Source organism: Pocillopora damicornis, chromosome 11, assembly GCF_964200805.1.
Source record: "Pocillopora damicornis chromosome 11, jaPocDami1.2, whole genome shotgun sequence".
NCBI classification, from domain to species: domain Eukaryota; kingdom Metazoa; phylum Cnidaria; class Anthozoa; order Scleractinia; family Pocilloporidae; genus Pocillopora; species Pocillopora damicornis.
The window spans coordinates 6,439,140-6,463,438 of NC_142680.1; the positions used below are offsets into that span (position 1 = coordinate 6,439,140).

Genomic DNA, 24,299 nt, shown 5'->3' on the forward strand with positions numbered 1-24,299 from the left:
AATAATAATGATAATATTAATAATAATAATAATAATAACAATGCAAAAGAAGCAAAAAACAGATTGATGTAAAAAGCACTTTGATATTACATCGCCGAACTTTCATATTTTATTTGATCTGTTGTCAATGCTTTAAAAGTACAAAAGGCAATTCATTACTTGGTACCAAAGCCAATGGCATTTTCATTCAATCAACTATAAAAGGTATAAGCCTCTCAGCATGTGATATAGTCTCATACCGTCCTGAATTTACCACAAAACCTTCCTTGGCTTAGCAATTAGCACAATATTTTAAAGATCTCACTAACGTGCTAAATAACCCTGGCAGTTCTTATCATCATTGGCAACGAAAAGTCAGGTAAATTTTAATGATTTCAAGTACCAACTGAAAAGCGAGCTTTTCTGGGTACAAGTAATGCATATATTAATAATCATTAATAATTGAATTTCATATTAACTTATAAGCCAGGCGTAGGCAGCAATGTATAGATTCTTTTCGGTGGTCAATTTACGTTACCAACTCAGTTGATTATAATAAATTAACTACAGTGGAAAATCAGTTTAGTAAGACAGAAGAATGAATGAAGCATCTTTAATAATATCAAAGTAATTCCAAATCTTACAGAAATTTGACAACCTGTCAAAAGGCCATCCATGGTTTAATTGTTCAGTGACTGAGAAATGTGTTCTTCCAAGGTCTTTTTGCTCCATGTGTCACTGGCGTTCATTTCAATGTACGTAAAACCAAGCTCTTCACAAACCAGTGTTGCTGATGTGATTTTACCAACTCCTAGGAAACTGGACACAAGAGCTGCCTTAAAGGACGACCCATCTTGGTCTTTGTTGAAAAACGAAGCTGTACAAAACAAATATGCTTACAATTGTGATTCCATTACTAACATACTAACTACATGTATAAGGGACTGTCAAGTGAAATAAATTCATCAAAGTTCATAAGTTACAGCTCTTTAAAAAAATGTATCTCTGAATGTAGGAATAAAGAAACAATCTAGATTCAGTGTGAAAGGTATTCAGCCTACAGCTAGACAACATTTGCATCACAACTCAATTTAAGGTCTTCTGTAAAATATCTGTAGATTAAGGTTAGGTTCATGCACTAAACCCTTTTACTCCAAAGAGCTCACTATTACTTCTTACTGTCTGCCATCAAATTCATATGATTTGGATAATTTGGTATTGTATCAACTAATAATCCCCTAATTAATGTTTTTTTTTTATTCTCATAACTTGCCTGCTCAATATTGTATTGATATTGTAAGGAGAAATCCTGTCTTGGTCTCTTATGGGAGTTAAAGAGTCAAAGGTAAAGTCAGCACAAGAGCCAGAGGACTAATCTTGCCAAAGCTTAAATTAATTTCAGTAGCATCAGGTGACTAGGAGAATTGCTACTCCCCCACTAGAATGGTTCCCCTATTTGGTTACAACCCAAACTTTTTCATCTGCTTTCTGCATCAGTTTGCCTGAACTGTTTGCATTATTGCCTGAAGAGAAGTTACATGTACATGTATTTAAGGGAAAGGCATCTTGACAATCAGATACACGTGTACTCACATTTAGAGGCTGGTTTCTTTCTATTCTTTTCCCAGTCTCTCAGCCAGTTCATCAGCTTTCTCATTTAGCTCTTATCACCCTACTGACCAATAATCTGCTTCACTGCATGAGGTTGATATTTGTCTACCCATAACAGATTGGGTTCTCCTGCACACACACAAAAAAATTACCTTTACTGTCAAAATCTTATGTAGATTAAAAACATAAAGCAACAAAAACAAAAAAAATGTACTTTCTTGTAACTCAATTTAAGTAACACAAACAAGTCTACAGGTGGAAGTACAGTTAAATGATCCAACAGATGAACCTAAAGGTGGAATTTAGAGTAGTGGTAAAACTGATGTGTGGGTGACTGGACAGAGGAGAACAAAGAGAATAAGTGACAGATAGAAAGAAAGTAATTGGAAGAATGAACATACACAAAAGAGCAGACAGACAGACAGACAGACAGACAGAAAAACTGAGTGACACTGTAAATTAAGTAGATGGAAGAAGGGAAATGAGGATTAACAAATTATGTTATCAGTTGCACACTAGCCTATGGCACTTATGACATTTTACTGGTACATGTATATCACATACATATGCATGTATTTTTATGTTATCAGTAATTTTAATACAAAGTCATGTACAGTACCTAGATGCACACAAAAGAAATTATATTCACTAAGTGTAATCATCACACAATACATGTAGGATATGCTTACTGGTGAGGAAATAATTTAAGGCATACAGCTGAAGTGTGAATTAAATTTTCAGTGAAGTCATGCTCTTGTGTTGATTGTTGGAAAGGTTTGAAACACCCAGCTTTCAGTGCAGGTAATGATGATGGTGTTTGTGTTGTTGGAGATGACACAGATCTTACACCCAGTTGTGACAAATCACCTTCAAACTGATCTTTTCCCTGAACCATTGGTTCAGCTTTCTCCTTCCTCTTTGTCTTCTTCTCCACACTTGCTGGTTCAGAGCTGGTCTCGTTGCCTGGTTTTGTTCTGACAAGCTCAAACAGACCGTCTTCATCTATTTGTGATGTTCCACTTTGCTTAACCTAACAGATAAGCACCAAAGTAAAAAAAAAGAAACAACAACAACAACAAAGAAACCATAGGTTTCTTGCCAAGTAATGTTTAGCTATTCAAGGAAGGAAAGATGACCTTTAACCAGTTAAAAAGGTTTCTTAACAAAGAAACATTTGATGAACTCCACAGCAAGAAATATAAGTTTATGCTCAAGGAAAAAAAAAACTCTTAGAAGCCAACAACAAAAAGAAAATGATAAATTTCTACCAAGGTAAATTTTTCAGTTCTTGTTAGTTTGCTATACAGACTTACAAATTGTCAATGAATTGTGTCAATTTAAGCAAATTTGTGGCAAGTTTCCCAGGTGTTTTAGCTGTACGCCGCACCTGGATTTGTTATAAAAATTTAGGGAAAAAGGTGCAGCTTATATGTTTATGTTCACAGTTCTTATTTTTTCCTCTTTTGAGCTGTACATTACAATGTGCCTCGGATCTGGAAAGTTTACTCTCCCCAGGATCCCATCCCATGACAATATAACTCTTTTTCTTGCTCACTGAGTGGGTAACTTTTCCACCATATCTTTGAATCAAATCTGCCGCCACCTCTCTCTCAATACTATTCAAGATTCCTGTAATAACAAATGTCAGTCCATCCAAACAGTTTTCTGCTTCCTAAAAATTAAATTATCAAGTGCATGCATAATTCAAGATGAGCAGACAAATAATAAATTCTTCCCTTGAAGGCCTCTTAATACTGTCAAAACTGAAAAGTTATAAATGGCGAAAAAGTAAAAAACTCTGTAGATACACCATAAACATTTCAGATCAATGTCAGCATCTGCGCACCTACCCCTCCCCTAACCCAACAACTGTCAACTGCTTACAAGTGAGGGTTAATGTTGTATTAAGGGAGGGGTAGGTGAGCAGTTTCTCAGACACTGACGTTGAACCAACATTTGAACATCAACTGATAGTAAAAGGATAAAATACATTTTTTTGTTTAACCTTTTAACTCCCATGAGTGACCAAGACAGAACTTCTCCTTACAATATAAATACAATATCATGCAGACTAGTGATGAGAATAAATACAAATGTCAACCAGGGGATTGTTAGTTGATCCAAGACCAAATTCTCCAAACTAACATTACAAGAATTGTATAGCAGACAGTAAGGAGAATTACTATTGAGATCTTGGGAGTAAAGGGGTCTATCAAAGCATGCATTTTACAATTTTTTCCTGTAAACTGTATCTGCAGATTTTCCAAACCAGCTTTAATTCTGATAATCTTCATTTTCCTTTCTTCTGGCTCAGAAAATCAAGAGAAGACACCAGGTGTAGAAACCAACCCCCCCCCCCCCCCTTAAAGCCCCAGTCCATGCAACTAGCCATGTAAGTTTGACTTTCACACAGATCATGCAAATAAAAAAGGTGTGAGCTTGAGTTAAAAGGTAATTGCAAGTACATTGTTATGCCAGCCATATTCCAGAATTGTCAGGTAAATTGCTCTTTTGTCAAGTGACCCATGTTTCCTATATTATTAGTATTGTCTATGTTATACATATTTCTTGTTATTTGTATTTCCTATGTTATTTCCAATCTCGTAATTTATCATTCCGTTCTTGATGTATTATGTTTGTAATACTTTACTTAGAAACCACTGGCAATGGCATGTAGAAAGAAGAGTTCAGTCCAGTCATCAGGAAATTAAACTCATCTAAAATTTATTGCTGGCATGTTGGTTACACCAGGCTTATGGAAAAAATAGTCTGGGTAAGGTGAAGTCTCAAGGTTTCTTTATCAATCACCTTTCAAGTTAATGAACAATTTCATTTTCCCTTCAGTCTGAGTAAATGAAAGATTAACTAATACTTGTCAAAATTGTGAAATAAGCATTCGAGTTGCATATTGCAACTGCTCTGCAGAATTAGTAAGCTGCAGTTTGAACAAATTTGTGGGGAATGCTCAAGTCCTGGATATTTCAAACTTCAGTGAAATTTAGGTAGCAGTGTATCACATCACGCTGTTTAACCCTTAAACTCCCGTGTGATGTGATTTACATGTAACTTCTCCCTAAACTATTTGTACAATATCCAACAAAAGAGTAGGTCGTTATCTTGATCTAACAACAAATTCCTATAACAAATGTACAAGGAAACGTCTGGAAACTAGAGAGGAGAATTAGCAAACAGATCTTGGGAGTTAAAGAATGAAGACAAAATTGCTTCATGTTATGACCTTGTTTAAGATAAAAAAAAAAAAGGCAGAACATTGTAACTTATCAGCTTCACTCAGCTACCCTGACATGTCGGAGACTTTGATTCGTGCGTGACACATGTCAGATGATGAGTGCGAACACTATGGACATTGAATGGTTTACATAATTAACGCAACCTTGAATGACCCTTTTAAATCAGTACTCGGCAACAACCAATCAAAATGTAGAAAATATCGTATAAGAGAGTGATTTCTTACAAATTTTGCAGAGTAGCTTTTTACACACCTGATGTAAATAAGCGAATACGAGAGCGAAATAAAACAGTCTAATTGAGTCTCGTTCGTCAGAGTTCTATCCCTAGTAAACAGGACAAAGTTTACAAAACGTGGCACCTCCGGCAACGCGACAATTCTGAAGGATAACAGTAAGGACAACTGTTGTGAGTATAATTTTAGTCCTGATTTTCCGCCCGTGCGAAGATTGCGGGGATGGAAGCGACTGAAGCGAATCTAGATATCAAAGTAACACAGCTTAAAATGAGCATTGGTAAAACGAACACCATCGTAGAAACAGGGAAGTCAGAAGCGATCGAAAGACATTTGTCCACCCTGCGGTCCCTCAGTAAAGAACTAAATCGAATGCGGATAGAAGAAGAAGCGACAAAACTAGGTGCGAAAGAAGAAATTGCCGACATCGAGGCGTGGAACAGCGGAATCGACGCACAACTGGAAAAAGCGGATTGCGAAGTGGATAAAATGTGCACGTGGATCGACGACCGCAAAAGAGAAGCAGAAGCAATTGTCAAGCAAGAAGAACTTAAGTTTCACAAAGCGAAGATAGAGATGCAGGCAGAAATCCAAGTTGAGCCACACCCCCAACAAGCGACGACGACGCCAAGCGACATACAAGCCAAGCTGCCTAAACTGATGATAACGAAGTTTGACGGTACCTATATGGACTGGCCACGATTTTGGGGACAATTCACAGAAGCAATCGATAAAACGGGCGCTCAACCGATCACGAAATTTACCTACCTTCGAGAACTACTGGATGTCAAAGTGAAAAGAGCAATAGAGGCGTTGCCCTTCACGGCTGAGGGATACAATCGGGCGAAGAGTATCCTAAGCGAGAGGTTCGGAAAGGAGTCAGAAATCGTCAAAGCTTACATCAAAGAGATTCTGGATCTCCCCTCAATATCAAGCCCAAACCCGAGAAAAATTGGTGAATTTAGCGAAAAGCTAACGTACTGTGTGCAAGCCCTGCAGACACTAAACAAACTGGTACAAGTCAATGGGGCGGTGTCTATGACACTAGACAAATTGCCAGCGATCCGCGGAGATCTCGTCCGGACCGACCCCGACTGGGAAAGCTGGGACTTTGCAAAACTTTCAGAAGCAGTTCGATTGTGGACCAGGAGAAATCCAATGGATATAAACCAGCGTGAGCGTGAGCAAGAACAGCAATCAACAAAACGGAACGTACGCCAGCAAGCAAGAATTTACCACACGCGTCGGGACGCCGATGGTAAACCCCGCTGTTGGCCTTGCGTTTACTGCGGCGAAGATCACAAAGCCATCGAATGTACAAGAGTGACACATGTCGCTGATCGCAGACAAATTTTATTAAATAAGCGTTTATGTTTCAATTGTGTGTCTGGGAACCACCGCGCGTTCTATTGTCCGAGCAAATCAGCCTGTCAACGCTGCCATAAGCGTCACCACACGTCGATTTGTGACACACCAAACCCGACAAGCCAAGTTAACCAGCCACCAGCACATGGGGTCGCTTTGACAACAAACCAAACTGGAGAGGGTCTGTTCCCAGTAGTCATCATAGAGGTCAACGGAATTAAATGCAGAGCGCTTATCGATTCTGGAGCCGGCAGTTCGTACGTGTCGGCAAAGCTGATCGAACTACTTCGCTTAAAGCCAACCGATGTTCAGACAAAAACGATCGATATGCTGATGTCCTCTAAAATTGCCAAACTCGAGGTCTACGATCTCGAATTAAGATCTGTCAACCATCAATTTTCGCTGTCCGTCAAAGCTACCAAAGTGAACAAGACAGAGTTGTTGTCTATTGAAAACCCTAATTATCGCACGCTAATTGAGAAGCACCCACACTTGAAAGGCGTAAATGTTTACGATGATGACACAAAAGCGTCTCTTCCGGTTCACGTGGTGCTTGGCAGTGGGGAGTACGCCAGAATTAAAACGGAAACAAAGCCAAGAATTGGACAAGAGAATGACCCTATCGCAGAACTCACCAAATTCGGATGGTTTCTGATGTCCCCGGGAAAGGAGTTTGACAAAAACACCATGCTTCTCACCCAGACAAGTCAAAGCAACTACGAAGATCTGTGCAGATTGGACGTCTTGGGATTGCGTGATATAGCAGATCATGACCAGTCGATGGTATTTGATGAGTTTAAGGAACGCCTAACACGCTCGCCAGAAGGCTGGTACGAGACCACCCTCCCATGGAAAGCTAACCACGCAGAACTGCCCTCAAACAAGGAAGGTAGCTTAAAACGACTCAAGAACCTCAGTAGAAAACTTCAACGCGAGGAACTGACGGCTCAATACGACGCGATGATTCAAGAACAGCTGGCAGAAGGCGTTATCGGAAAGGCACCCCCTGTTTCACAGCCACAGAAAGAGTTCTACATTCCTCACAAGAGCGTGATTCGCAAGTCCGCTGAAACTACAAAGATGCGGATCGTCTATGACGCCTCTGCCCGAGCGACACCCGATTCGCCATCACTGAATGACTGTCTGTACCCAGGGCCTACGCTGCAAAACAAACTATGGGACGTTCTAATTCAGCAGAGAGCCTACCCAGTTGTCCTAGCGGGAGACATTAAGAAAGCCTTCTTACAAATCCGGATTCACGAGAGTGAACGAGATGCCCTCCGTTTTCACTGGCAAACAGATTCGGACTCAGAGGTGCAGACATTCCGGTTCACGAGAGTAATCTTTGGACTCGCCCCCTCACCCTTTCTACTAGGTGGGGTTCTTGAATGCCATCTCGATACCTGGGCGGAGAACGGAGGAGGTAGAGCGGCTACGCCGAAGTTTCTACGTAGACGACCTGTTGACAGGCGGTCAAGACGTACAGCAAGCAAAAGCACGAAAGGAGGTGACGCAAAAAATTATGAAGGATGCCACATTCGAGTTACACAAATGGCACTCGAATCATGCACAGCTGGAAGATGACACCCAACCTGCACAAGGAGAGGAAGTTGCCCAGCCTACTTTACGTAAAAACAGCGCCCAAGCCACATCAAGCGAAGATCAGTCTTATGCAAAACAACAGTTACTAGTCAAGCCAAGTGAGTCAAAGCTATTGGGCGTAAAATGGGACAAATTCGAAGATACTATCGCCGTGCAGTTCCCAAGCGCGAGTAGTGCACCGACAAAACGTGAAGTACTGGCCAAACTAGCGAAAGTGTACGACCCCCTTGGCTTAGCGTCCCCCATTACACTGCAAGGGAAGCAAATCTACCGAGAAGCGTGCGACTGCAAAGTATCATGGGACGCACCTATCCCAGAGAATCTGAAAATACGCTGGCAAAGGTGGGAGCAGTCACTTCCGGCGGAAGTAACCACTCGAAGACCCTTAGCACCTTATCAACAACCAGTCATCTCCGCTGAGCTACATGTGTTTGGGGATGCGTCAACTTATGGGGTTGGAGCAGTGGTGTATTCAGTCGTACGCCAAGAAGATGGAATCACTCAAACCCTGGTTGCAGCAAAAGCAAGATTAGCCAAGAGAGAACTAACCGTCCCCAGGTTGGAGTTAGTCAGCGCTCACATGGCTACCAATTTAGTCATCAACGTAAGAAACGCTCTAAAAGAACTACCCGAACCCATGATCTACGGTTGGCTGGACAGCACCGTCGCCCTCCACTGGATTGTAGGAAATGGTCAGTACCGACAGTTCGTCTCTAACCGCGTGCAAAAAATAAGACAATACCCACAGATCCAGTGGAGACACGTGCCCACTACCGATAATCCAGCGGACCTGGCGAGTCGAGGAGGCCAGGTAACCAACGCAGAGCTTTGGTGGAATGGCCCAGCGTGGCTACGTAATCCTGAAATGTGGCCAGAGAACCCGGTTACCGTGAAATCCGAAACCTCAGAAGAAGAGGCAAAAGTCATCCGAGAAGTGCTAAGCCTAGCAAATGAGAAACCTGAACAAGAACGGAACGTGTTCGACGAACTCCTAGAACGCCATGATTTACGCCGAGCTCTTCGCATCCAAGCTTGGGTGCGACGGTTCACCACTCACAGGGTGCGCAAGGGACCTCTTACTAGCGAAGACATTCAAGAGACCAAGAACTGGTGGATAGAAAGAGTCCAGTCTCAAGATTTACAGAAACCGCACTTTGAACAGACCAGGCAGAAACTCAACCTCGTTTCCAATGCAGATAGAATTCTCGAATGTCATGGGAGAATTCAAGGAAAATACCCAGTGTACCTGCCAGCAGACGCCGTGTTTACGAGGAAGCTTGTACAGAGGATTCATGTCGAAACCTTGCATGGAGGTGTGGCCCTTACCATGGCAGCGATTCGTGAACAGTACTGGATCCCAACCCTGAGACAGCTAGTGAAGTCTGTGCGATCTGCTTGTTGGGGCTGTAAACGTTTCATAGCTTCACCCTTAACAGTACCACCCCCTGGACTACTGCCTACAGACCGTACAGATGGTGGAACAGCCTTCGAAGTTATTGGCACGGATTTTGCTGGTCCTATCAAGTATAAACAACGCAAGAAGGGCGAGGAGAAAGCTTACTTGGTTATCTTCACGTGTAGCCTGTCCAGAGCCGTGCACCTAGAATTATTGTCTAGTCTAGAGACAAGCAATTTTATTACCTGTCTTAAACGCCTCATCGCTCGCCGCGGCAGACCGCGTGTTATCTACTCAGACAATGGAGGCACCTTTATCAAGGCTGCGAAATGGCTTCGCCAATTGCGAGGAGATGAGCGCCTCCAAAGTCTCCTTGAAGATTACGACATAACCTGGAAATTTAACTTAAGCCGGGCTCCTTGGTGGGGAGGTCAATTCGAGCGGTTCATTGGAGTCGTAAAGTCCGCCATGTACAAAGTCATTGGGGGAGGTGTACTTACCTGGACTGAGCTGAGCGAGGTACTGCTCGACGTGGAAACACAAATCAATCGACGTCCATTAAGTTATGTAGAAGATGATGTCGAGCTACCAACACTTACACCGTCAACATTCCTGTTTCAGCGAACGAGTCAGCTGCCAGAAGAGAAAACAGGGAGGATCAAAGACCTGGACCTACGCAAACGCGCTAAATACCTCAGGAACTGCAAGAACAATCTCTGGAGGCGGTGGCAGAGAGAATATTTAACAGCTTTAAGGGAGCGGCACAACCTGACACACAAAGCGGCCAAATTTCAGCCAAATGTTGGAGATGTCGTAACTATAAAGACCGAAAACAAGAATCGTGGGAGTTGGCCACTGGCGATAGTAAACAAAACCTATCCCGGGAAGGACGGAATCATCCGCGCAGTTCAACTCAAGACAGCAAACGGCATGTTAGAGAGGCCTGTTCAACACCTGTACCCTCTTGAGCTAAACTGCGACCAGGCCTGTGAAACACATGCAGACACTCCCACAGCAGATTTGAACCCAAACGCACTAGTTTTCAGGCCGAGACGGGATGCTGCAGTTGCTGCCAGAGCCCGAATCCAGGACCTTGCTGAAGATGAACAATGAATCACAATTTCCTTTTCACTGAACTTCAAAATTGTGAACTTAATTGAAACGTTTGATTTATAGAGGACTTTTTCGTTTAGTTGAATTCGTTAAGTCTCCAAGGTGAATGCACCCTTGCACGCAATGTTGCATGGGGGAGTGTGTCGGAGACTTTGATTCGTGCGTGACACATGTCAGATGATGAGTGCGAACACTATGGACATTGAATGGTTTACATAATTAACGCAACCTTGAATGACCCTTTTAAATCAGTACTCGGCAACAACCAATCAAAATGTAGAAAATATCGTATAAGAGAGTGATTTCTTACAAATTTTGCAGAGTAGCTTTTTACACACCTGATGTAAATAAGCGAATACGAGAGCGAAATAAAACAGTCTAATTGAGTCTCGTTCGTCAGAGTTCTATCCCTAGTAAACAGGACAAAGTTTACAAAAGACATACTCAGACAAACTATTGAAAATTATACCTACAAAGTTAGTTAACACATAGTACCATACCATTTCTCACATTCCAGTCCAGAAAGATACCTTGGGTTAGATATATGTAGTTGAATGAAACTCTTGGTTAAAACACGCTGTAAAATTTCCTACCACGCATGGTAATAAATACCAATTTTGGCAATTTTACCAAACCATTTTAGTATTGTAATGTGTTCACATCCCTCTCCGGCCTAGCCGCTAGTGTGCTATTAAGAGGCCGCCATATTTAAATCCGAGGGGGCTCTGGAGCCGGCGGCGTGCGTGGCTCAAAACTGTTGGGGTGTGTTAAGGGGAGGGGGCGGTTACATCGAGCTTTGAACCTTTCTTTTTGAGAATAATCTACTTGTTTTAGCATGGAGCCCGTTTGTTTTCTTTTAGAGAGCCAGTATGTTTGTCCATTTGAGTAATTTTGGGGAGATCAATGTATATTTTGAGCCGCAATTGCCATGATGATTGTGCAACGAAGCAGGTTGTTGTTGTTTAGAGTATTACGTCACTTTGTGCCCCGGTCTACCCTCTCCTCTTCTTCCAAGATGGCGAACGAAGCCGAACAAAAGAATCTCAAACCCTTTCCGCATTTCGGAACTTTGGCGATCCATGCTGGCCAAGAACCCGAACAGTGGAATTCTAGGGCAGTTGTGCCGCCGATTTCTATGGCTACAACATTTAAACAGGATGACCCAGGAGTTCATCGTGTGAGTTTCTCGTCATCTTACGTGAAAAATTTGCAACGATCAACGCTGCTGTACCTCTGATCTTTCTGCTTCTTCTAGGGGTTCGAATACTCGCGATCGGGGAACCCTACCAGGAACTGCTTTGAGGCTTGCGTGGCGGCTTTGGAGGGTGCCAAGCATGGTAAGGAAATGTAGCCTTTCTTCTACACGTGAACCCCACACGTGGATAAAATTTTTGTTTTGGTTACTTATAAGGACATCACGATTAGTCCACATTATAAGCTTTGAAGAAAACAGAAATAATTGCTGGAAATATTTTGTCAAACTGGTTTTCAAAGTGATTACTTCTAATGGAAAATGCACAAACATGTTTCTTGCCCCAGGGTTAGTTGGAATTGCTTCATGAGAAATCGTGGCCGGGGTATGAAAAAGTTTGATGGCAATCCCAATCGTTTTCATAAAAGAGCAGAGATCAGAAAACCCTAACAAATAACCTCAATTGTGAAAAATCTATAATACCTTTGTTATGCTCTCTGACCTCTCTCTTCAATAAACACATCACGTTTCTTTTTTGGGATTTGATGATTCTGGCAAGCTTTGAGACTTCCCCCCCCCCCACCCACCTGGTGTTTCTGCTGACTATCCTTGGGGTGGGTAACAAGACATTTCCTGAACATGTAGTCCTACTGATGAATGTTACTTATGCAGTTGAGTCTACATGTGAACAATACAGACTTTGGCTTATTTATAAGAACTTTCAATGTGTCTGGTAATTCCACAACTAGAAATAGTCAGACTTAGGGGAGTATAGAGGGGAGAATGAATAATGAGAACTGACTAAGAAGTACCAGTATGTGTTACAAAATAGTCAGACTTAGGGGAGTATAGAGGGGAGAATGAATACTGAGAACTGACTAAGAAGTACCAGTATGTGTTACAAAATTATTATGAAATGTGCAAGTTGATATTAATAATTACTAATGGCACGACCTCTCTATTTCGACACATCCTTAGGCTTGGCTACCTCTTCTGGTCTGTCAGCCACAATGTTATTGACTCACTTAAGAGTGGGGAACACATTGTTTGCGTGGATGATGTTTATGGAGGTGTGCAGTGATTGAATAATATTTATATGATATTTAATAATTATTGGATAGTGTCAAGCAAAATCTTGAGATTTGGCAATGGGGAGCTGATAAATCATTTGCTTTTGACTGGGAAAAATAATTGTTTGATAACAAACCTACAATTCACAATATTTCAAAATTATGATGCTCAATAATTGTTTTACCATCAGACAACTTTTTTCAGGAGTCACAGCTTAAAGTTGTGTTAACAGCAAGACACAATAAATCTGTTGTAACTATCAAGAGTGACTTGCATCTTATTTCAACTTACAATATCACCCCTGAATCACACGTCAAGGTCATGAGAATAAAGAAAATGACCACAAACTAAAGAAGCTCTTGACTGTTAAACAAACTTCCCTTGTCAGTATCTAGAGAAATATATAAAGAACAGTTTGGAGAACATGCATACTGATGTTAGGTTGTAAAGGGTTAAGCATAGGAAAACCATGTTGTAAAGTAGAGACAATGTTTTACCATTGATGATTTAAGGTTTTAATAACCTGATTCATAAAAGTACAAGAGAGATATACAAAAGTTACTGAATAAGCTGTAAGTGAATAAACACAGAAGACATACACAAAACTATGGCTTATAATAAAGTAAAGTATGCAGATTCCAAGTTTGCTACATGTCATTAAGAGAGTTCTTTACATGATATATTTTAGTTGTATGGTGTATTTTTATTACAGTATACAACAAATCATTATACCAGAAAGAAAGAAAGGCAGTAATGCATTCAAGTTATTATGTGAAAGGCCCGAAATTATTGAAAGTACTAAGTTTGCAGTCAGAGTAAGCAACATCAACATCACATCAACATCATAAATCACAGGAGTTGAAAAGTTTATAGAGGCAAACTACAAATTTTTTGTGTCTAAAAACAAGTACAGACAGCTGTCAAGTGCTTATTTTGATTTCCAGATCTAGTGTGGACCCAACTTCTATAATACACAGCTTTTTTATAAAAAACATTTTATCTGATTTTTTTTTGTACTGACAGGTACCAATAGGTACTTCTCAAAAGTGGCTGCTGCAGATATGGGAATAGAAATATCAATGGTGGATGCAAGTGATTTGAGTAAACTGAAAGCTGCCATTAAACCTAAAACTAAGGTTAAAAAAATTTTCAGTGGTGCTTTTTCAGCAAACTATTATAATTACATGTTACACACTACTGATGAATATTAGTATGACAGCTCTCATACATTGAGGGTAAGCCAGAAGTTTTCATGTGAAAGAATGCAGTTTGCTTCTGAGTGATCTCAAAAAAATATTTTGCTTAATAATTTTTTGAGGATTGAGCATTAAGAGGAGGAATTGTTAAAATTACTTCATCTTTAAATGTGTTATCTATCAATTTTTGGTCCTAAATTAAATAGTAATCAATTAAGCTTCAATGGGGAGAATAATGGAACTTATGAAAAAGGGGATAGAGAAATCTTCTCTTTACCTATCAATAATTCTTTCAATTTTCGCACAAGTTTTTAGAAGAGCTAAATTAAGGCACCACACCCTCCCAAGGTGAAAAAATATATAATTTAATATGCATACTATGCTTTTTTAGATTTGAGGAAAAAAATTTTATTTTATTGCCTTTAATTCAATTTAGATGGTATGGATTGAGACTCCAACCAACCCTCTACTGAAACTTGTGGACATCCAAGGCGCTGCTGAGGTTGTTCATCAACATGAGGTACATTTGTTAACAAATGGCAACAGGTTGCTGCAAGACATTAAAGGTTTAGGTCAAAGCAACAATTTGCTTTAACCCTTTTACTCCAACAAGTGACCAAGACAGAAGTTCTCCTTACAGTGTCAATACAATATCAAGCAGGCAGGTGATGAGAATAGAGAAGAATATCAATGATGGGATTATTAGTTGATCCAATACCAAATTCTCTGAACTAACATCATAAGAATTGTATGGCAGATAGTAAGGAGAATTACTAATTAGATCTTGGGAGTGAAAGGGTTGATGTGGTGTGAATAATTTTCTGTCAATCTCTGCACCTGCACTACACTTTTTTTTTAAATCTGTTCCCCTAACTAGTCAAACAAATGAAAACTTGTTTGAATTGGTGCAATGACCGCAGGAAAAAAAATGACTCTCAAGAACTTGTATTGGAAGCAGTTAACTTTATGCACAGACCTCTAAGAAACAAACTCAGAGTTTTTCTGGCCTTAGCTAAGTGGCTTGAGTGTCCATCCACATACTGGATGCAGATGTTTCTCAATACTAAAATTATCTCATATCCATAATCTTTTATCTGACAGGGAGTTATTTTAGTGGTGGATAATACTTTTAATGTCATCATATTTTCAGGTATTTGAGTGGCAATATATTTTGGCCTGTTTATTACTTAAGGATATATAGGTTTCTTTTAATTTTCTCGGGATAATTTTATAAAAAGGCCAGAAAGGCATGGGCATAGTTGGTCAGTGAGAGTGTTTGTCGAAGGGTTAAGGCTGTAATGAGTACAGTGACTTAAAATACATACTAAATAACTGATAATAAACAATCATTGGATGAGGTTTTTGTGATATCCAGAATAATCAAGGTCTCGGTGCAGGTTCTCTGCCAAAGCTGAAGGCTGAGGCTGATAACCCTTACCAAGACCTTGATTTTTCTGGATATCACTAAAACCAAATCTGATAATTATTTTATTATACATTGAACAAAAAAAAAATGTTTTTGCCTCTTCAATGATGGCAAGCAACACAAAGCTTGCAAACTTGACATGATTATCCTTAGAAATCATGCACTGCAATCATACATGACAAGATATCCCTGCAACCTTGAGTGACCTTAACATGATTATATCAATATCAGTATCTGGGCAATTGCCCACCTACCCCTCCCCTAATCCAACATTAACCCTAACTTGTTATCAATTGACTGTTGTTGGGTTAAGGGAGGGATAGGTGGGCAGTTGCCCAGATACTGATATTGATCTTCATGATTATTGTATTAAATGAAGCTAGCTAACATCCCAGGTGCTGATTTGGTAAATTCACTGTACAATTTCAGCATATTAGAAAAGAGATAGTTACTTGAATGTATAATAAGATTTAAAACAGGATTACCAAGTACCAGTTAAGAGATAAGTACAAGCTATAAGGGAATACCTTTTGGTGTTATCTTGGCACCTTTTCACAGTGAATTAAACAGATTGGTAAAATCTTTATCTTAAATTAAAATTTTGTGAAATATTCCTTTGCAGCGCCCATTGTCTCTTGGGGCTGATGTTGTCATGCACTCAGTGACAAAGTACATGAATGGTATGGAGCTTTTACATGAGGGTTTCATTTTGATAATTTCTCTTTTTGAAATTATAGGCCATTGCTGAGCTGTCTGAGTGTGATAACTCTGGCTAAGTAGGATACCTCACTTTGATTTTTAATAAATAATTAAGTTTTCTTACATTTGGGGAGGGGCTAAATGCAAATTCGGTCCACAAATTGGAAGATTCTAACTTTTACAATTGTTCCCTTTTTGCAAAACAGCCCTGACCAACATCTCCATAACCCCTCACTCCTTCTTTTTGCTCTACCATTTTTCTTTATTGTTGTGTCTAATAAAGAAGAAATTAAGGTGCTTTTTAATTCTGGGAAGCACTAGCTGGGTGAATACAGTATATTATAGCCAAGCCTACGATGCCAGAAATAGCTTGATAGATCATACCAGCGGACAATAAAATAGTGTTATGAAAGTTGTGAATACCCCACACACTTGCTTGATAGAATTATTGCTGACAACTGCAGGTCATTCTGACACAGTGATGGGAGTTATGTGCACAAATAATGATGAAATCTGCAACAGGCTGAGGTTCCTTCAAAATGGTAAGTAAATAGGTAATCATTTCTGTGAGAAATGCGTCAACATGAAATTAATGCTACAGCTGTTGCAAAATTTCTGGAAGGAAATAGGGTAGGGTAGGGTAGAGAAAGTTATGTATCCAGGTATGTTAGGGAGGGGAGAGTTGCGGTGGTATTTTCTATGAAGAGGTCAGCTGCAATGAAGTAACACACTGGCAGTTAGAAATTGTATGTTAGTTTGGTCACAAATTGCTAATAAGTTCTATAGTGAATGCAAATTTTTCAAAGGTAGGTTTGGAGAACTAATTGAAAGGCATATGGAAACATGTGTGAAGAGATAGCATATCTCTTAGTTAACCCTCTACACCCTAAAATCAATATGTAGATTCTCCATACTGTTTTCTAAACATTTCCTAAGGTGCTGATAAGGAGAATTTGTATAACAAACAAGAGCTTCTTTGGTTGATGATCATTTCCTGTATTCTCATGCCCTTAATGTTTGATTCTGGGGATGATGTTGTAAGGAGAAATTACATGCTTGTCTCTTTTGGAATTAAAGGGTTAAACAGACCTGCTCAAAAACTATTGATGAGGTAGATATATTTACATGGTACAGCATCATTGATGTAAAACTTTTTTTCAGGTCTGGAATCATACCCACAGCATGAACTTGCTAAAAAACAGATGACAGGCTTTGGTGGTATGGTGACTTTTTTCATTAAAGGGAATTTGGAGAATTCCAGAAAGTTTTTCAAATCATCTAAGGTAACTATTGATATTTATTTAATAGTTTTTACATAAAGTTAATGCTATTTAGGCTTAAGGTTGGAGTTCCTTTGGCATTCGGGAAATCCAAAAGGAAACCCATTTGTCTTACAAGTTTAATGTCTCATGTCACTGAATGCCATGAGTCTTTGTTTATCGTTTTCTTTCAGTTATTTACACTTGCCGAGAGTCTTGGTGGTTTTGAAAGCCTGACAGAATTACCCTTGCAAAATGGAGTTTGGAATTCCTAGGAATAAAGGTGTGAATTTTCAGAGTAAATTCGGACTGGGAATTCCTAGGAATTCCCAACCATAACAACTCTGGTTCCAAAAACCTAGAAATTCCTAGAAATTCCCAGAAATTCCAAGTTTATAGCCAACAGGACTTGGAATTCCTAGGAATTCCAACTCAGAGAACCAATGACTTTCCCTGAAAAGCTGTAAATCTAAAAATTCCAAGGAATTTCTAGGAATTTTTAGGAATTTTTAAGAATTACTGGGAATTTTAAGCAAAAATTTGAGGCTAACGATAAAAATTAAATACTTTAAATTAAAAAAAACCCAGCTAAAATTCAAGTATTCAATGAAATTTATTTACAAGCTTAATTAAGGCTTACATGTAAAATATTTTTGATTAATTATTAACATCAACATGTGGTAATATTAGGATGGAATTTGATTTATTTTTCTTTACTTGAAAACTTCATACAGATTAATCCTCAACTACAGCTATTCATATAAAATATCCTAATCAATCATTAAATTTGGTTTGACACAAATTGTGAATAAAATCTGTTGATTCTTTTCCATAAAATACAATATCTTAAATTATATTTGAAAACCAAGCACTCCAGGAGTGAAGGGGTTAATTACAGATAAATAAAATTGATTTTTTAAATTAAAATCTTGTTGTAACTGTAACAATAAATTAGAATGAAGTTATCCTAAGCTGCAAACTTAGCTGCTATTTGTATTTTTTTCCTCGGGCTCACAATGAGTTGGCCTTGAATGAGGTTGTCTACAAGAAGCTTGACCATTTTGTATCTGGATTACATGACATCTGAATTTGAAAAAAAATAATATATATAAATATATATATTTAAAGCTCAGACCAGGCCTTTAAGATGGCTATAAGGAAAAGGGCATTCATTCGATTTTCAAATCAAGAAATCTCTGTTGTATTGAGTGACTTTATATTGGAGTTACCGGTGGTACATCTCTCCCATAGATTTTACTAAAAAAAGGGCTGAATACATTATTTTGTTTTTACCAAGGAGGGCTTCTTTATGTAATAAGGTTTGTTTAATAACAGTTCCTATTATGAATCTTGAATGTTCCCAAACGTGACTAAAGGAATCTTGAAACCTTACTGATAGATTTATTTCATTGTAAAGCATAAGCTTAAGAAACTGCGGCATGCAAGTGACCGATTCGATTCTCAGAATTATTCTAGTTTCAGTTGCACCGAGCGTTATGTAAGCTTAATTCAACCCGTTACATCTATTCTTTTATAAGATTTTGATCACGTAACGAATATCGCAATGTTTTATACTCACCACAAACTTTCAAAATCGTAGCTTTACAGATGGCCACTCGACCCTTGTTTGTACCAGTCAATATCTCAACTGTTGTCCCTTCTTTTAACTCCACGGCGCCAACGGCTTTCTTATTTGTTTACAACACTCACGCTGTTCTCGTTTTCCCAATGAACCACAATAAAAGCTATCTTTAGAAATGTTATACTAAGCAAAACAGTTGAGAAAAGCGATCAACCGATGAAAAGTACATTCAAAGATGAGCGCGAAATGGAGTCTTCTTTGTTTCCGATCACGGGCATGATCACGTGGATCTTTTAGGACTTGTCATTGGCTAGCAAAGTGAATCCGCTGGCTTGCCGATTGTTACAACTTCATTCTGACTTCTCCGACAGGTTCTCTGCTTCTAGACGATGGATACCTTGGTGATATAAATAATGATTTGAGTTCACTCTATGTAGAAATAATCGACAAGAATCGATCGTACTACAAATGTACGATTTGTGGCCGAAAGTTGTCGAGGAAATAAAGACTCGAAACTCACTTGAGTTGTGTTCATGGCAAAGGTGAGAAATAACACAAGCCAATCACAGCTTTGAATGCGACTACAAATCGTCTTTTACCCTCATATTTATAAAAGAAGGATACCACATTAGGAATTATAAGAGATACAAAGATGATCCCAGTGTACCAGTACCTAAATCGGTAGTTTCCGCACAGCCCCATACTATTGTAAAACAAATCTGTTTTCCCAACGGAAATGTATTGTTTTTGTCATTGTTTTCTCTGTTCAAGAACTGAATGCATAATGTAGGATGGGGCTGTGCGGAAATTTTACCGTCGTTTCCACTGAACTTGAAGCAGTGGTGACAACAGAGTAGAGTGCGTCTTACAAAGGAGAAACATTTGTTCAAGAGATAGAAGTAACTATATGCGATTATAGAGGTGCGTTGGAACTCTAGTCCACAAATAGTTATGCACTGTCCGAAGTATAAAACAATTTTGTTGATAGCTGACAGACAGAGAAGAACAACAAGTAAACTTAAGAGCTGTTATTATTGAAGTGTGACTTGCACTTTTCATTTGTATATAAAGAAGGACTTGTATTTTGCACCAAAAATAAAAAGATGCAATATTTTTTGGGAGATCCAGTGATTGAGACATTTAAGAAATTAAGTTATGAAAGGAAACTTGGTATGTACTTCTCACTACTAACAAGTCTTGTTGACAAATATTTTCAGATCAGAGTTTCAAATAAAGTAAATTGAAGACGTTATTTAAAAGGTGTTTTTCTCAAAGGGAACATTGACTACCTCTGTCTTGTCTGCATGCCAAATGTTTGCAAAGTGTGTGGATGATCCACAAGTATTGGAGCTCTTACAAAAATGTTTTGCAAGAATAAAAACAGCAAAACAAATTACAGCAATTAGTCCCGAAAACAGAGCACAAAACTGAAAAAAAAAAACAGCAACAACAATTATGAAAAAGGAAAGATTAATTAGGTGTTGAATTTGTTTGTCTAAGGCATGAAATTTCTACTAAAAATAATGTCAACAAAAAGTCTCTGACAGTGTTTGAGGCAACTGAGCTTGACTGTTCCAAGTTTTTCTAACAAAGGCAACCAGTAATGTAGGTTAGGGAAGCAACTTATGTTCATAACTAACAAAGTTCTTTAAGTGTAGATAACGATGTAATTGTTGTTAATTATTGTGGAAGTTGTGTACCAAGGAACAGCTAATGAATGTTTGATGATTTTGGCACATCAGTGAACATGAGACATTAATTTGCATCACAATAAAAATATTTTATGATCATGGAATCCAAGAGTCCTTTGAGGTTAGAAAGCAAATCTGTGACAGAGTACATTGGATTAATTGGCAATTTCCATTTAACATAATTGATTGCTGGTTCATGAGAAAATCCATATCAATGTAGAGATTTACTAAAACTTAGTTTAATTAATAAATTTCATGATCTTAAAGTTATAAACATATACATGTATGTATATCTCTTGGTAAGTTTTGTATAGCATACCTTTTATTGAGCCAAAGTTTTAAGCCTTTGAAATTACTCCTTTTCTTAAAACCTTCACATTCAAGGTATTGAGAATTTCTTAGAATTCATGTGGACCTCAGGGTATTTAAATTGCCTCAAATTCAATTCCCAGAAATTCCCAAGAATTCTACCCTTCTTAAATTTTAGGTAGTTTGTATAGCTGAGAATTCCTAGGAATTCCATGGAATTCTAAGTCCTCACAAAACTGGAGTCTTCCTTTCCCAGAAATTCCCAGTAATTCCAAGCTTTTTAGATCAGAGTTAATTTGCATAGTTGGGAAGTTTTGAGAATTCCTAGGAATTGCCAGAAAACTGGGAATTCAGTTTGCAAGGGTCATTTGCATAATTGGGAATTTTTGAGAACTCCTAGGAATTCCCAGAAAACTGGGAATTCAGTTTGCAAGGGTACCATAAGTTCTGCATGTACTTAAAACAACTAGCAAAGACTGTTAGAATGATTGGCTGAAAAGATATTGACTTGGGAATGGAAAGAAAAGTTCATTAAAATCATGGATCTTTTGTTGGTTTGTTTTCAGGGCAATAATGACCCATACATCAGTTCCTGCAGATCAAAGGGAAGTATTAGGAATATCAGATACACTGGTGAGTATGATATCACTCATGGTCGGCATGGACAGCAATAGTTATTTTGTTTAACAATCTGAGACTGCTGGCAGTCTCTTTTTATCTTGTTTTGGACCAATTGGATTTGAAACAACAAGTCTGGTCCAAAGGAAAACATTGATAAAATGTTTCATTTTATCAATAGTTTGATACTGCTGGCAGACTTGTTTACTCTTGCTTTGCATTAAGCTCTTGGTGAGAAGAGATTTCACTTAACATACACAATTCTGGTCCCAAAGAACACATTAATAAGTTTTGTTTTATCAAGAGTCTGAGACTGCTGTCAGTCTCTTTCTCCCTTTGCTTGGACCAAGCTCTTGGTGAGAAGAGATTTTCACTCGCCAATGACAAGTCTCATCCCAAAGGAAACATTTAATAACAAGTTTTGTTTCATTAAGAGTTCGAGAGTGCGGGCAGTCTCTTATCCTCTTGGCTTGTACCTACTGAGCTCTTGATGAGAAGAGATTCACATGAGACAAAGGCAAGAAAAAAGAGAGTTCTTGTCCAGATGATAACTATTTGTGAATTACCGTAGAAGTCCTCTCTAGTTGTAAAATATTATAAGAAGATAAACTGGCTTTTAGTCGTTTTCAAGAATCCTAATATTTCCTGAGATGGATGGAGTAGCAAAGCGTTACATAAGTATGACTAATTACTTCTTTTCCTTCAGCAAAGTAGGAATAAAAGAAATAAGTATTCCTCACAAGCTCCATTTTGATTTAATTTGGCTGGCTTCACTGAGATGAGTTAACTCTGTGACCCCTACGAGTGACTAGCAACTTATTTTATCCCTAAAATTATGTCATCCCTGAATGAACAACAATATCTTTATAGACATAAAGTATGAAGTTGCTCTTACAATATTCATGATAGAATCTGTTATAATTCTCTAGATTCGTTTATCGGTGGGACTTGAAGATACTCAGGATTTGATTGATGACTTGGATCAGGCCCTCAAACAAGCGGTAAATTGAATCAACTTGTACAAAATAATGAAATAAATGTAAAATCAATTAAAGACTGGAGCTGAATACAGTGTTTACCTACCCAAGAAGACCTGAATATTGTTCATATTGTTGACTGGAAAGAATTAATTGACCTCTACCCCACTGGAGCTTTTCAGTGCCAATGTAAACAAAGAGAAGTATAAACATTCCAAATTGTAAACATAACTCAATTAAAATCCCAACAAGCTATCTGCACAAACTAGCTGACTATCTTCAGTGTGCAACCACCACTTTTAACCTAGCAGCAACCAAAAAGAAATCCATGGAGTACCAATTTTATAGCCCTGAGCATGGAACGAAGCAATTCCAAGCCCATTCTCAGAAATGATTGACTTGTAACTTCTCCTAACAACATCAATACAAAGCACAACAAACATGTGATAAGAACAGACAAGCTTATTGGTCAGAAGGCATTATCTGGATCTAACACCAAATTCTCTTAAATGATTCACAAGGAAATATATGGTAGCCTGAAAACAAGAATTGTGAATTAAATCTTTGAAGGCTTACCTAATAGTAGGAACAACCAGTCCTATGCAATATTATTTGAGGGTGACTAAAACTCACTTTCATGGGCAATTATTATACTGCTGTAATGTACCTTTGTCACTAATTTCTCTAATATGTGATAATTCAAAGTTTTGACTATTGTTTCACACACAAAAGTTGTGCAACAATTGCAAGATGTGTTGGATGAGCCATGTGTTTGAGCGCATAAATCCATGAACCTTTCCCTAGACCTGTCACGTTATCAAAATAGCCCACTATTGCGAGACACTTGTAACATCTCGTTCTCCATGTGAATGTAAAAGCTTACATCGTCAAACATTATCACATGTGTTTGACTCTGAACATCCCTAACATATCTTTTGAGGAAGAATGGAAAATGAAAGGAAAAAGAAAGATAAAACAAAAGGAGTAGGTATAACCATTGTGTTAGGTACATAGAGCACCAGGAGTAGCAATGTTTTGTATAAAAGTACATTTGATGCACTTTCAATTCATGTACCCGTTCTATTTGCATTTTAAAATTTCTTGCCCTGTCCCTGGCCTGTCAATTAACCAGTGTACAACTCTGTTCCTTTTTTTCACAATTTTGGCATCAACATGAGCTGTTCATTTTTACACCACTTTGCAGTTTTGCTGCAAATTATACACTATAACTATATACGGCTGCTGTAGGTACATGCAGTCACAGACTGTTTTATTTAATTAATGCTCTCCAACTGTGCACAAATTATATTCAACTTTACTAAAAATCTAAGTTTGTTATTACTGAATGCATAATGTGAAAACTTTCTCTGCAGGTGCCAGATTCTCTTTTGTAGGGAAACAAAATACAACCCATGATGAAATTTGAAAACAGCAAAGGTAATTATGTTCTGAAGGTGATGAACACACCCTTTCGGTAAACTAACCATTAAGAAATTGTCTTATATTGTTGTCAAATAATTTAAGCGTAGAACGTGCACAAGCTGGGATCATGTTGGAGGGGAAATTCACTGGGTCTTTGTTGCTTATAAAACAATTACTAATATTTATCAAGTGTTTGTTAGTAGCAATGAGCCACTGAACGATTGAGAAACAGGATAGGCTTTGTAAGATAGAGTATTATCTTTTGTTAAGAGCTAACACTTGAAATGTCAGCTTTAAAAACTTGTTA

General features: G+C 38.4%; 1 protein-coding gene and 1 pseudogene across 4 annotated transcripts in view; one reads left to right on the forward strand and one right to left on the reverse strand.

Moving 5' to 3' along the window:
• Positions 1-578: 578 nt before the first annotated feature.
• Positions 579-11,265, reverse strand: LOC149037205 (uncharacterized). 3 transcript variants are annotated; one of them, XR_016180913.1, is made up of 4 exons: positions 11,051-11,265; positions 2,280-2,620; positions 1,573-1,719; positions 579-1,300 (listed from the first exon to the last, which is right to left on the reverse strand). XR_016180913.1 is itself a non-coding variant. In XM_089186803.1 (3 exons), exons 1-3 carry the CDS (start codon positions 11,051-11,053, stop codon positions 1,652-1,654), a joined length of 234 nt encoding a protein of 77 aa, XP_089042929.1. In that variant the 5' UTR covers positions 11,054-11,261; the 3' UTR covers positions 1,574-1,651. The 3 variants fall into 3 exon arrangements, 1 of the variants encoding a protein (XP_089042929.1); XR_016180914.1 differs by lacking the exons at positions 579-1,300; positions 11,051-11,265 and adding an exon at positions 3,146-4,889 and having other exon boundaries at positions 1,574-1,719; positions 2,458-2,620; XM_089186803.1 differs by lacking the exon at positions 579-1,300 and having other exon boundaries at positions 1,574-1,719; positions 2,458-2,620; positions 11,051-11,261.
• A 74-nt stretch (positions 11,266-11,339) lies between these two features.
• The window catches only part of LOC149037206 (cystathionine gamma-lyase-like), a 47,134-nt pseudogene continuing 34,174 nt past the window's right edge, over positions 11,340-24,299 (forward strand). The window contains exons 1-13 of the transcript XR_016180918.1: positions 11,340-11,727; positions 11,806-11,887; positions 12,721-12,812; positions 13,837-13,949; positions 14,446-14,529; positions 15,111-15,159; positions 16,058-16,115; positions 16,599-16,796; positions 17,296-17,417; positions 17,588-17,643; positions 21,542-21,608; positions 22,523-22,594; positions 23,944-24,007. The product of XR_016180918.1 is annotated as a cystathionine gamma-lyase-like (transcript). The remainder of the gene's footprint in view (positions 11,728-11,805; positions 11,888-12,720; positions 12,813-13,836; positions 13,950-14,445; positions 14,530-15,110; positions 15,160-16,057; positions 16,116-16,598; positions 16,797-17,295; positions 17,418-17,587; positions 17,644-21,541; positions 21,609-22,522; positions 22,595-23,943; positions 24,008-24,299) is intronic.